General features: G+C 39.6%; 1 protein-coding gene across 3 annotated transcripts in view; it reads left to right on the forward strand.

The window, feature by feature from the left end:
• Positions 1-13,695, forward strand: part of CPNE4 (copine 4) — a 513,456-nt gene that overhangs the window by 115,372 nt on the left and 384,389 nt on the right. For all 3 annotated transcript variants that reach the window (XM_025377527.1, XM_025377525.1, XM_025377526.1), the window contains one exon: positions 10,338-10,518. In XM_025377527.1, the coding sequence (XP_025233312.1) occupies positions 10,339-10,518 (180 nt within the window). In that variant the 5' untranslated portion in view covers position 10,338. The remainder of the gene's footprint in view (positions 1-10,337; positions 10,519-13,695) is intronic.

A 13,695-nucleotide genomic window follows, 5' to 3' on the forward strand; every position in this document is an offset into this window, starting at 1 on the left:
CAATTGCCCTAGCCACAGTTCAAGTGCTTAATGGCGACCTGTGGCTAGTAGCCACTATATTGTCCATCACCAATACAGAATGTTTCCATCATTACACATTTCTACTGGGCAACGCTGAACTAGAGATTGTGCTCTTTATCCAGAAAAGGTATTTCTTTTTATACTTTGTTATCTATTCAAACCCCTCTTCTTTCCCAAAACACACCATGTTGTCCTCTGCCAACTAAGCAAAAGTATGTCAATTAAAAAAGTACATGAAACAATTCTTAAAGGAGACAGCATGGAAGCAGAACAAGACCCGTAAGTAGATCAGTTATCATGCTTTCTCAAGGAAACTGGCTTCTGGCTTCATATGTTGTCTGTAGTTTCTCCCGTTGAACATAAGAATAATCTTGCTCTTTTTTTTTTTTTTATCTGGAAATGCAAAATCTACGTCGTGAGCCCCCCAGCTTCCTGTTAACGTGACCCTAGTGGAAGAATCCAAACTATGATTTTATTAAGACGCGAAAATAACTGAACAAAAGAAGACTGAGATTTGATCTTTCTACTTGGTAAATTTAGTTGCCTGAGAAACGAGAGCAAATTATTTCAGTGCCAAAATAATAAAACATTATTTAAATTTGCTTTATCTCTCTTATTCAGGAACTATAGTTGCCTTTGGTATGCTGGGAATAGGAGGGGCTGTGACAGGGAGAATGTAGTCATTTATACTATTTCTCTTCAGATTTAGTTCAAGTTTAACTCTTAAAAGTTTCTGTCAGCGTTTAAAATTATTCGGTTATATTTATACATCAAATTCTTCTCATAAAGATGGGAAACATTTGAGTGCTATAAAGTTAATATAAATGTGATGCAATAAACATAGTTACTTTCTGGAGAAATCTCATCTTTATGAATCATTGTCAGAGTCAAAATTGTAAGCCCAGAAGTTCCTAAGAACATCAATGTACCTGATTCCATACACACATTTCCCCAAGAAGTTGTTTTTCAAGAAATGAGATCTCTGCTAGATATTTTCTTTTGGTCTCTCTGTTGTCTCAAATTATAAAGCTCAGGAAATGACTGAAATAATTATTTATTGCATCTGAGATTTGGTATGGTATGTTCCAGAAAAACATCCGTGTATGCATATTGTCCATTTTGAATGCATGTGACAATTGTCATATTGTTAATTCGTGTACTCATATTGTCATATTATTCATGAAAACCATGGCCTTTTGTGTTTCACATGGTTTGTATCTGTGTTTGCTGGGTGTTGTAGCTCTGCCATCTATAACTCCTCAAATGCTCAGTGTTTGAAATAATCGGAGTAGGGACATTAAGTTCTTGGACCCTCAACTTGTTGATGAAGCTACCGTTGCGTTTAGAGTGACTTGAGCAGCCTTGGGAATAAAGGAAGTAAAGTGAATTTTTAAGGACTGCCAGAGCACAATCTCATTAATATATACACTACACCTTAGAGATCTATTAGGATTGGAATAGGGTTGAAGTTTGCCTTGGTCTGGTCTAAAAAGAAAGTAATCGTTAAGCAAATTATAAATCATTTTATAAGAAATGGTCAAAAACACAGGTTTTAGAGGCCACTAGACCCAGGTTTAATTCCTGGCTCTGTCACTTACTATGACATTGGGATAAGTTATTTAACCACCACATCTATAAAATGAGGCTGACAATACTGATCTCAAGAAGTTATCTCAAGGAATAAATAAAACAGTTTGGTTTATTACTGTAGTTAATATTAGTAGCTAGGAAAGCAAGTTTTTATTTCTTTTTTTTTTTTTTTTTGAGACAGAATTTCACTCTTGTTGCTCAGGCTGGAGTGCAGTGGCGCGATCTTGGCTCACCGCAACCTCCGTCTCCCGGGTTCAAGCGATTCTCCTGCCTCAGCCTCCCGAGTAGCTGGGATTACAGGCATGTACCACCACACCCAGCTAATTTTGTATTTTCAGTAGAGACATAGTTTCTCCATGTTGGTCAGGCTGGTCTCGAACTCCCGACCTCAGGTGATGCACTCACCTTGGCCTCCCAAAGTAACCTGGGATTACAGGTGTGAGCCACCATGCCCGCCCAAAAGCAAGTTATTTTTAAAAGAGAACTATTAAACATTGTATGTTTGATGAGGACAAAAAGTATAAATATTTACAGCTTTTCTCCTTTTCCCACCCTCTTGGGAAGAGTCAGTGTTTGTACTGCCAAAATGAGAGCAGAGGGGCCCTGAGCAGGGTGAGTAATGATTAAAGTCGTGAGAGGAAAGAAACCCAGACTGCAGATTAATTTACAAAATAAAGGACTCTGTGAAATAGGGGGGAAAAAGAATCTAAAATCTAAAGGACTTTAGAGAGAAGGGGAGGAGACAGAGAGAGGGAGAGACAGTCACCAGGTGACATTCAGGGAAGCTAGATGGGCCAAGAAAATTTTGGCAGATGTTCTGTGGTGTAAATCCCCACCTGTCACATTTTTTGAGAGTCTTCTTAAGCAGCTAACCTACAAGGAGGCAGAATAGCAAAGAGGTTAAGGGCGTAAGTTCCGTACATGGAGGTCCTGGGTTCAAATCCTTGCTTTGCCACTTTGTGACTGGACAGCTATGTGCAGTTGTTGCACCTTTCTAGGGTGCAATTTCTTGCCTATGAAATGGAAATGGGTATCCTAATAGGACCTACAAAAGGATTATCCCAAGGATCATCCTGAGGATCTGATGACCTATTACTGAATGCTGGGAAGATATATAAGAATTTAACGAACATTCTATGAACTAGTGGTCCAATTAAAAAACAACAGCAATGGTAACAGTAATTTGCATTTATTGAGTGCTCATTATGGCCCAGGTACTCTTCTGAGGACCTCATGTGGATTATTCACTGAATTCTGAACACAGCTCTACAAAGTAGGAACTAGTATTATCCCCATTTTTAAAGACGGCAAAACAGATACAGAGAATTCAAGTAACTTACTCAAGGTCACACAATAAGTAAATAGTGTTGCTGGCAGTGAATCCATGTGAGTTTGCAATTCTTGCCCCCTCAGAAGAAAGAATTCGACCAAGGAGGCATAAGGCAGAAGGAGAGACCAAGGCAAGGTTTAGAGCAGAAGTGAAGTTTATTAAAAAGCTTTAGAACAGATGCAAAAGGAAAGAACATACACTTGGAAGAGGGCCAAGCAGGCAACTTGACAGACAAGTGCACAGTTTGACCTTTTGACTTGGGGTTTCATATATTAACACACTTCTGGGGTCTTGTGTCCCTTCTTCCCTGATTCTTCCCTCGGGGTGGGTTGTCCACATGCACAGTGGCCTGCCAGCACTTGGGAGGGGAGCACGAGCAGTGTGTTTACTGGAGCTGTACGTGTGCTCATTTGAGGCATTCTTTCCTTACCAGTGGAATGCCCCTGATGGTTATATACCAGTGAAATGGTACCATTTTGCCTCCTAATATGCATGCTTGAGCCTACTCGCCCAACTGCTGAAATCTTATCCAAAAGCTGCTGATCATCAGTTTCAGGTGTTTTTATCTATGGAGACTGCCTTTCCCTGGCACTTTGTGACCAATTATTATTTTAGAGAGACAGTGTGACAACTTCCTGACCATCACCTGATGGTCGCCTGACATTCCTGATGGAGTGGGGGGAGCCCTCTTTTACATTATTCATGCCTGACTAGCTACCTACTTGAACAACAGTAGAGCTGTGATTCAAACTCAAATGCTCCAATACTAGATCTGCACTCTTATCCCTGTGTTGTCCTGCATCTCATATACGAGTGTCTGTTCCTAAGATAAGTAATATCTGGGGGAAGTTTGCCTTGTTTTATAGATGCTTGGTTTGTACTTAGCAACCTTGTTACTCAAGGTGTAGTCCGCAGGCTAGCAGGACCAACAACATCTGGGGGCAGAATCTCAGGCCCTCATCCACACTCTTGAAACAGAAACTACATTTTAACCACTTCCCAGGTGATTTGTGATCACGGTCAAGTCTGAGATGCACTGCTCCAGAATATGAAACTTTAGGCAGGTGGACTATCTCATTTATACCTCCATCCCTTACAGTGTCTGGCACAGTGCTTGCCACCTATGGGTAAGTGCAAGATAGATCTCCTCTTGATCTGAGGAATGTTGACTAGGAAATGGATTGACAAGTCTGAGTGGAATAACACCTTGTTAATCTCTGGTTGAGTGAGTGGATGTTCAGTGCCTCCAGCATTCAGCACAACATCAGGCACATAGCAGATCCCTTATACAAGTTTCTTGAATTGTGATGGAAATGTTGTGAGATAGAGACATCCAGCACCCCAGCCTTCCCTGGATGTACTATGACATTTTAAAAGGCTGAATAATGCCAAGGCAAGCAGAAGAGTGATTATGCACTTATTCTTGACACAGTCTTAAGACAAGCTCTGCTCAACTGGTTCCCCTGTGAACTCAAGCTGATTCTCTTCCCTCTTGAGTTCTCTATTGTCTTTGTGTTGTTTGCAGCTCCTTCAGAAACTAATTAAGTTTCAGGATCAGTTTGTCCTGTTAGAGAATGTGAATATGCTGAAGTGGTAGTTTTTAATAACTTAAATTATCTGAGTGAAAGGACAATTATAATTTGCTTCTAAAATTGGCCAAAAGTCAGCTTTTATCAAAATAATTCTCAGCAGACATTAGTCTCCCTAAAACCAAGGTATTGTGTGAAAGGCAACAAAGACGATTTAAATCAGCCATGGAGAATGTGTTGATAATCTGGCTATATTAATCCTGTTCTCTAGCAGAGTGTGAAATTACTTGTTTACTCCACTTATCTGGGCCTAGAGGTAGCTGATCACTCATTGACAGAGCCATATTTTATGATCACCTTTCAGCAGTGAGCTTCAGCTGGAACAGAGCCAAACAATTTGATTTCACTGTCCTGTGTACTACCTCCAAAGTCAAGGTCAGGCACAAGAACTCATGAACTCCAGTATATTTTGTCAGGGCTTTCATTTGTGCAGGCACCAGGAGGTAAGCTGTGGACCCTGAGTATAATTGTGAAAAGCTGGGAATTTTGTCTTTAGTATCTCCATATTGCTTTCCTGTACCCCATCCCTCTGGAAATGAAGGTTTATGTTGGCTTCATCACCAGACCAGAAATATTACCAAGATGAGCACTACTGGGGATGCAGTAAAGTATAAGAAGTAATCCCTGATCTAAAGGAGTTTACACACACACACACATACACCTTGGAGCGCCTCTTGAATCTGTTTGTATTATTAATAATTATTGGTTGCTAGATAATATTACCACAAATTTAGCAGCTTAAAACAGCCCATATTTATTATCTCACTGTTTCTGTAGGTCAGAAATACTGTTACAGGTTATTCGGATTCACTGTCTCCAAGTCTCACAAGTTTGCAATTGAGGTGTCAGTCAGGGCTACTGTCACATCTGAGGTTCAACTGGAGAATGATCTACTTCCAAGCTCACATGGTTGTTGGCAGAATCCATTTCCTTTCAACGTGTTGGACTGAGAGTCTCAGTTTCTGGCTGGCTATTGGATGAATGTTACCCTCAGTTCCTTGCCTCCCAACATGGCCACTTCATTAAAACCAACAAGGGAGAGAGTCTCTTATCAAGATGGTGTCATTATCTGAGGTATCACGAAGGCAGAGGTGACATTCCATTGCTTTTGCCATATTTTATTGGTTAAAAGCAAGTCACAGGTCTCACCCACACTCAAAGTGAGGGTGTTATACAGGGCATGAATACCAGGAGGTGGCCATCTTAGCCTCTGTCTGCCACACCACTCCTAATTTTTAATTCCAGCTGTACTGCTCTAGTTCTCTTCCAAACAGAAAACAGAATCATCTCTATTGATTCAAGAGATTTTAATGAAAAGAAAATTTACTGTTATGTGGTCAAAGTTAAAGGAATTTATAAGGAGGTTCCTAGAGACCAACCATTGTGGTAAAATAGACCCGATGATATTCTGCCTACATGCCCTTTATGCAGTAAGTGCATCCCTCCCTCAAGGACTGCCAAGTGTTAACTGATAATGGCTCATGGCTGCCTCTTTTCTGGGGAATGCCTGATTGCTTTCAGTCAAGGTGGGGAAGCAGCAAATCTAAGAGTTTATGCCCCCTCGTCCCTAGCATGACTCTCACATGGAGTTAAAATAGGCTGAACCTCTTTCCTTAAGGGTACAATTCATGTCCCAGAGCCCCCATGGAATCAGATTAAAGCTGGACTCCAGCTGAGACCACCTCTTTGCTTCCTGCCCTTTTCTTCTCTCCTCTGAGAGAAGGAAATCAACTGCATCTGAATCCCTGTTTCAGGCTTTGCTTCTAGGATGCCCACCTTAAGACTGGCAGGAAAACATTACAACTCGTAAGACTGAAGGAGTAAGGCGAGGAAACAGTGTTGTTACTAAGGCCAGTGATATCTGGAGGCTTGCAGATAGAGCTATGGTCATTTGCTTGGCTACTGCTAACGATCAGGGTAGGAGTTGGGAAGAAATATGCTGTTCTGTCTCTCCCCTTTCCCCAAAACTGCATCCTTTTAGTGAAACCCAACGTAACACTTGCCAACAATGTGCTGGCAGTCAATGGAGGTAAGCCTTTTAGGGCCCTGAGCAGAGGGAAGAAAGTAGAATCAATGGGAAAAGGAGGAATAGAAAGTGACCAGCAAAACAGCCTCATATGATTACAAATGTTTTTTCTCTCCTGCAGTCCAACCATCATATTAGTACTAGACTGATATTTATCAAATATTTATTTGATCATGCCCATTTCCCAGCTTCAAATCGTCTGTTTCCCATTGCTTAAAGAAGTGACCCATAAAATTTCTGAATCATGTATTCCATTGATAAAAAAAACTCTAAACATGTGCCTCTAGTTTATATATTTATTCTTTTATAAACTACTTAAATTTACTATCATTAATAATTCAGAGCAAGAACTACATAAGTTGATATAGAATATCCTATAGTGATTGCATGTATCAATCCATATTTCAAGAAGTCTTGATAAGTTTTAATTATCTTGGGCAATTATTAACACATGTGATAAGATTGCCACCATTTTAAGCAAGCATGATGGCCAACGGGAACCTCAGACTAGGAGAAAAATGTGCCACCTCTGCTATTTCATGGTGTTTGGTTGCCTACATTATTATTATTATTATTTACATTCAATAAGATTTCTTTGCAATAATCCATTGGAGAGGTAGGGATAGTTAAAACTATATATTATCATCTAAAATTCACTTAACCAGACCCATGTGAACCAAAAGTGTTGTAACAACCTGGAAATGAGTAAATGAGGGAGGATGAGACAATTGACCCCTCTGCATTGTGGGAATCCTGCCATTCCCATCAGATGCCTTGTGAATTGCACATAACATGTGACTATCTTTTATATGGAGCAAGAGAGGGCTTTTATGGAGTATAGGATTCCCATAGAGCCAGCTGATGCTTTGGAAAGAACACTGATTGATGAATAAATTGTCTATCTTAGGAAGTTGATAAAGCAGCTTCACAATATTAGAAGAGCTGTCACCATTGTTTTACTGTCTGACTTGTGAACCTGTGAGAGTTATTGACTCATGTGTATGAATCCTCAGATAAACAGATTTGAAAGATGACTGTGTGCTCTTGGAGGGTAGTATGCTCAGACTGTGCAGGTTTCAAATACAGAAGACGTTTAAATGGACTTATAGAAGTTTGGTCTTAATAGTGAGACATCTAAGAGGTTTTCGGTTGGTAGTGAAAGCATGAATGATTTTATCTGGAGATAAGTCAGAACACAATAACAATAGCTGCTACTATCAGAGCATCCACAATATACCTGGTATTGTGGTAATCACGTTACATATATTATTTAATCTGCTGTTTACAGCAACTCTTCAAGATAGGTATTACTGTCTGAGACGTTAAATACCCTGACCAAGGATATATGGTCAGTGAATGGAGGAGTCGGGATTTGAATCTGGAATTCTCTGTCTCCTTGACGGAGTCTTTTTGCATTATACCTCACAATCAAGACTGATATTAGAGACGTCCCATATTCCATCGTAGCTTGCATAGTATTTTGCATACAATATGTATGTAAAAATACAATATGTATTTCCTAACACATATTAAAACTGTCGATTTGGAAGAGATGGACATGGCATTAGTCTATAAGGATAGGGAAAGTTAGAAGGACAGTGATGGCTCTTGGAGATAGGAGAGGGCAGTGAAGGCTGCAGAAGAGGAGTATAGATTCCAAGGAGCCAGCTAATGCATTGGGAAAAGCAGAATTCAGGAAGATATTTATTGAAGAATAAGCTGTTCTTACCAAACAGTTGATAAAGAGAGTTTGTAGCACACTTACAAACCTGTCTGAACACAAAACCATCTTCCCACCAGCTGATTCTTTCCCTCCCTTGACTTTGTTGTAAATTTCATTTTCTGTATACTCTGTCACCTATGTTGCTGTAGTGATTGATCTGCTCACAACTTGTAAAAATAGAGGGAAAATGGTTTTTGAAGCTATAGACTTATAATTTGTGCATTTTCTGTATTTGAATATAATTTATTTACAGATAGAACGGATGTATGACTCTGTACGGAGGTTGAAATAAATCAAGGATATTTGTTGTATCCACTGTTCCTTGGTATATTTGAACAGTTCTCCAGCTAAAGGTTTTACCTGTGGTAAAAATACCTTTGGGCTGGCAGATAGAAAACTGGTACTCCAGTCCCAGCTCTGCCATTAGAATAATTGCATAATATGGGCAAGCTGCCAATCCTCTCTGAGCTTGAATTTTTTCATCTGTAAAAAACAAATGTCCCAAAGTCCCTATTAATGTTCACTTTGGTAGAAGATAGAACAGTTTTCATCTTAAAACTAATTTCCCAACATATATGAAAACCAGAATTGCAACTCTCCAAAACTACAAATTTCCATTACCTAATATTTTAGAACTGAGGTTGGTAAACATTTTCTGAAGAGGGCCACATAATAAATATTTTAGGCTTTGTGGTACTTGCAATCTCTATTGCAACTACTCAATTCTGCCATTGTAGTGAAAGCAACCGCAGATAAATACATCAATATATAAATGAAGAAGCATGCCTGTGTTCCAATAAAATGCTGTTGGTGTGCATGAGAGTGTGTGTGTGTGTGTGAGAGAGAGAAATACATAAATACATGAATGAATAAACATGCCTGTGTTCCAATAAAATGCTGTTGGTGTGATTGTGTGTGTGTGTGTGTGTGTGTGTGTGTGTGTGTAATGTGTAATGTTGAAGCATAGCCATCATCCTGTAAAAGAGGTGGCATGCTGTACTCAGTTGAACCTGGTGTAGTGCTGGTACCAAGGGGAAGCTCACTAAATATTCGTGGAAGAAGGGAAGGAGAGAGAGGGGAATTATTCCCATTTTATAGATGAAGAAATTCCACTGCAGAGCCCCAATGCCATGTGAGGTTGAGGAAGCCATTGTCATTTTCCCTAATGAATCTACAAAGACACAGAATTCCATAAGCAAGGTATTGAATTTTGCTCCTAAGAGAATCTTACAGGTCCAGTCCTCTTCAGAGAAGGAGAGCACTGGTGGCCTCTGGTGGATCACTGGGACTCTGGGATGCAAAGTGTTGTTATAAAGGATATCACATGGAGATGGGCAGGGGTGGGGGGCCTGCAGTGCTTAAATGTAGCTGCTGTTTCCACAAGTTCAGAATAGGAAGCTTTGTGTTTTTCCTCCCTATCACTTTCTCCCTTTTGATTCTGAGTTCTGATATGGCAGGTGGGAGTGGGAAAGGGAAAGGTGAGAATAGGCTCATGCATTTGGGGACAGGGACTCAGATGCTGGGCCTCTGTCTTGGAGCTGGCTTGCTGATGGCATTTTGAGAAGATGGGCAAAGCTTTAGGGGTGGGAAATTTGGCTGCTTCTTCAGAAAGAACGATATACTTCTCCATGCCATCACATAGGAGTTGAGTTGGATTTTTAGTCTTGAAAACTTGAGATGTGATTAAATTGATGAACCAACAATCATCTGTACAATTTCACACAAGTCATACACTTATTGAAGAGCTGGGTTACAGTTTGCAGCCTATTGAACTAATTCATTAAGTTTATTTCACAGGCTAAAAATTTTACTATGCAAATGTATGCAAATCATACAAGAAAACAGTGTTCTTAACCAAGTGCACCAGCACCTGTTTTTTGTTTGTTTATTTTGATCTGTTTCACTGGAACTGTGTCACTAGGTTGGAAAGTGCGATAAATACCTTCAATGTTTGAAACTGTCAAACCATTTTCTGAAGGGTGATTGGGAGGCTTTCTCCTTTGACAAATATTGCAGTGATGGGCACTTCTTTTTTCTTCTTTTACTTGCCTAAAACAGAATGAAGAAGATGAGCAACATTTATGAGTCTGCTGCCAACACACTGGGAATCTTTAACAGCCCCTGCCTGACCAAAGTTGAGCTGCGTGTGGCGTGCAAAGGCATTTCTGACAGAGATGCCCTTTCCAAACCAGACCCCTGTGTCATCCTCAAGATGCAGTCTCACGGGCAGTGGTTTGAGGTAGGCATGTCCAATGAAATGGACAGAAGCACGGCTGGATGATTGGCTCAAAAATGTTTTGATATTTTATATCTTCAGGTGGTTTATTTTGATGAAGTAAAAAATTTGATAAGTGAATATGATCACATTTCTATCATGATGTTTTGATGTTGCTGTTTTGATGTTGTGGATATTTTGACATTTACCCTTAATTCATGAGCCTAAGACTTTTTAGGTGTTTTTGTTAATTACCAAGAAATACAATATACTCTTCATCCTATGCCCACTCGTTGGCAACATGTAAGTAGCAAGAGGACCAGGAACAGACATGAACCCAGGCCCCAGACTGGGCTGGGGTGAGAAAGTTCCAAAAACTGGTTCCAGAGACAAAGTCTTGTGGCCAAGGCAGAGTTCAGATTAGACTTAATTAGAATTTTGGGAATGGTAGCTTTGAGGAAACAGGTTTTAGGGGGTTGAGAGAGAAGTGACTACTCAGATGGAATGAGCTCGGTAGATGAGAGTCCTATCCATAGGTCCTGAATTGAGAGAGGGAACCAAGAGGACAGGTATGAGCAAGTCAGTTCCATGAAATCTGTCTGCAGTAGAGGGGCAAACTCCAGTTTTGGGAGCTAGGTGGAGCTATTTACTATCCAGGGTAGCTGACCAGAACTGAGGAGTAGGGACCAAGACTGAAGTCCAGTTCTGTGACCAAGCCCAAAACAGGGTGACTGTTGGACGGAGCTGACACAGGACAAGTCATAAGTCTGTAGAGAAACATACATTCTAGGAAGTGTTGCGGACCCAAGAGAGCCACATGGGAACCCAACAATGGTAATTAAACTCAGTCCTCGGACTGAAGAAGTGACTCATTCTAAGCCCCATGGGTTTATGTGGCTGAGTGGGATGGTTACCTCAGTCTGAGTTGGTTGAGGACTGGAGAAAGATGAATCCTGCATGTGGAAATCATGAGCAGATTCAGAAGTAAGGAGATGGGGATGGCAGAAATAGGAGGAAAGAGCTGGGGGCCTACAAGCTCATAAGGCCAGCATGCAGTTTTAACTAGCTTTGGAAGGTAGCAAAACCACATTCAGACATCCCCCAAAACTCATGTGTAAAATATCCACTCAGAATGTTTCCTAACACACACTGTTTGCTGTGCTTGGGCAAGGCAGCTGCTCCCTTGGCAGTGGTGTGAATGGAATGGCATTTCTGTGAGTCATTCTTCAAAGAGCGATGGGCCCCCAAGTTGTTAAGAGATGACTTGGGTTTTTAAAAAAAGTTTATTCTGGGAAGGATTTATTCATTTTTGTGCCTGCTAGACTCTAACTGATCCCGGACCCAGTGGAGAGAAGCTCTAGGAAAAACAGTGGGGTTCTTTGTATCAACTGTGCTACACTTGGCCAGATGTTTCTGTGACTAATGGTGGTACCTGGGGAAGAACAAGGGGACACATCGTGAAATACTTATTTTTTGGAGCAAGAACTTAAAACAATATGACCTAAACCTTATTGGGTACTTTTTAAGTGCCAGGCACTAGTCTGAGTGCTTTACATGAAATGACCAATTTAGTCCTTTCAAAAATTCTACAAGATATTATCCCCATTTCACAGGCAAGGAAATGGAAAGATAAAAAGATTAAGGATTTTCCCAAGAGAAGTCAGCTTGTAAGTGGAAAAGCTAGTATTTAAACCCATGCATTGGAGCTCCAGAACCTGAGATCTTTATTACTATTTTGTAATTATGCTGGACACTGGTATCAGTCTTTGGTGGTTTGTGTGGCAATATTTCAGGTTGAATTCTGCAGCTAGGTTTTGTTTATTTAAAATGCAAAACAAATTGAATGAGCACTGATTTTAAGGTTTTTTTCCTTTTTTTTTTTTTTTGCATCTAGGTACCTGGTCTAAGTAAGCCTTGTTTTTAAAGATCTAGCTGATGTAAATGGAGAAATAGGGAGAAGAGGATGTAGCAGAGGAAGCAGTTCTTATTCTAAGAAAATAAAGAACTCAGAATAAGGGATTTGAAGCCATGTTGATCAGAGCACAAATAGACCTGTTTTGGATCCATAGGACCAAATTCTTTAAGCCTTTAATACTACTCTCACCTGTTTATAAACAGCCAGAAGGTGCCGCTCTCAGAGACAGTCTTCCACTCTATAGTAGAAACAAGGTTCAAAAGATCCAAGGGGCAACATGTTTAATTGTATGTAGATATGTAATATCAGCCACTTTTTTGAAAGAAAGACTTGATAGCAGTTAGTGAGCAGGTGAAATTTAGGTGAGGAGTCAACATACATAGAAAATGAATGCAGATAGGCAGATTGGGGAATCTTAATTTAACTTCAGGCCTATCGAAGGCTTAGAATGTAAATATAAAACAGTATTCATGGGTGTCTTAATGTGTAGTATCTTTTCTTTCCCCTTCTAAATATTCTCATTGACTTTGTTAGTAAATCTTATTATTTTTTATTTAACAAAACGAAATGGAATGCCTACGTTATAAAAAAAGTAACTCCTTGGAAATTACAGGCAAGAAATCCATCTACTTATAACCCCTTAACATAATTCAACTATTATTTGTATATATTTATTTTAGCCTTTTTCTTCTGTCATGCATCTTCTCATATGATTATTATCATGCTTATAAAATTTTCTTTCCTAATTTTATTGCTTAGTAGTATGTGCTTTTCCTCACATTGCTATAATATTGATCATTGTAATTTCAAAGCTGCATAATATCCCATCAAATGGATTTAAATTTGTCAATTTTTTCACTTTGAAATAGCTTCCAGGTATACCCTATTTTAAGTAATCCACAATAAACATCCTTGTGTGTAAGGATTTTCCCTTCTTTTTGGATGAGTTCCTACAATAGTTCTGTTAAGTAGAACTGGTGGGACAAATAATAGGAAGCTTTTCAGGTTTTTGATATATATTGTCAAATAATTTTTCCAAAGTGTCCTGTTACAGTGTTACTATAGCACACAGCTACCACAAACTTTGCCACCTGTGCACAGTGATAGGAACCTTGTGCCACAGTGTAAATTGATTCATAGCTTCCTTTATGTAGAAAGTCTCACTCTATAACCAATAATATCAGCTTAATTTCTAGCTTGCTTAGTCATATGGTTCATTTATATTATGGTACTTATAGAAGAAGTTTAACAAATTTTGCTCTCTTAACAATATACAGTAAGGATAT

The sequence above is a fragment of the Theropithecus gelada genome, chromosome 2 (assembly GCF_003255815.1).
Source record: "Theropithecus gelada isolate Dixy chromosome 2, Tgel_1.0, whole genome shotgun sequence".
NCBI classification, from domain to species: Eukaryota; Metazoa; Chordata; class Mammalia; order Primates; family Cercopithecidae; genus Theropithecus; species Theropithecus gelada.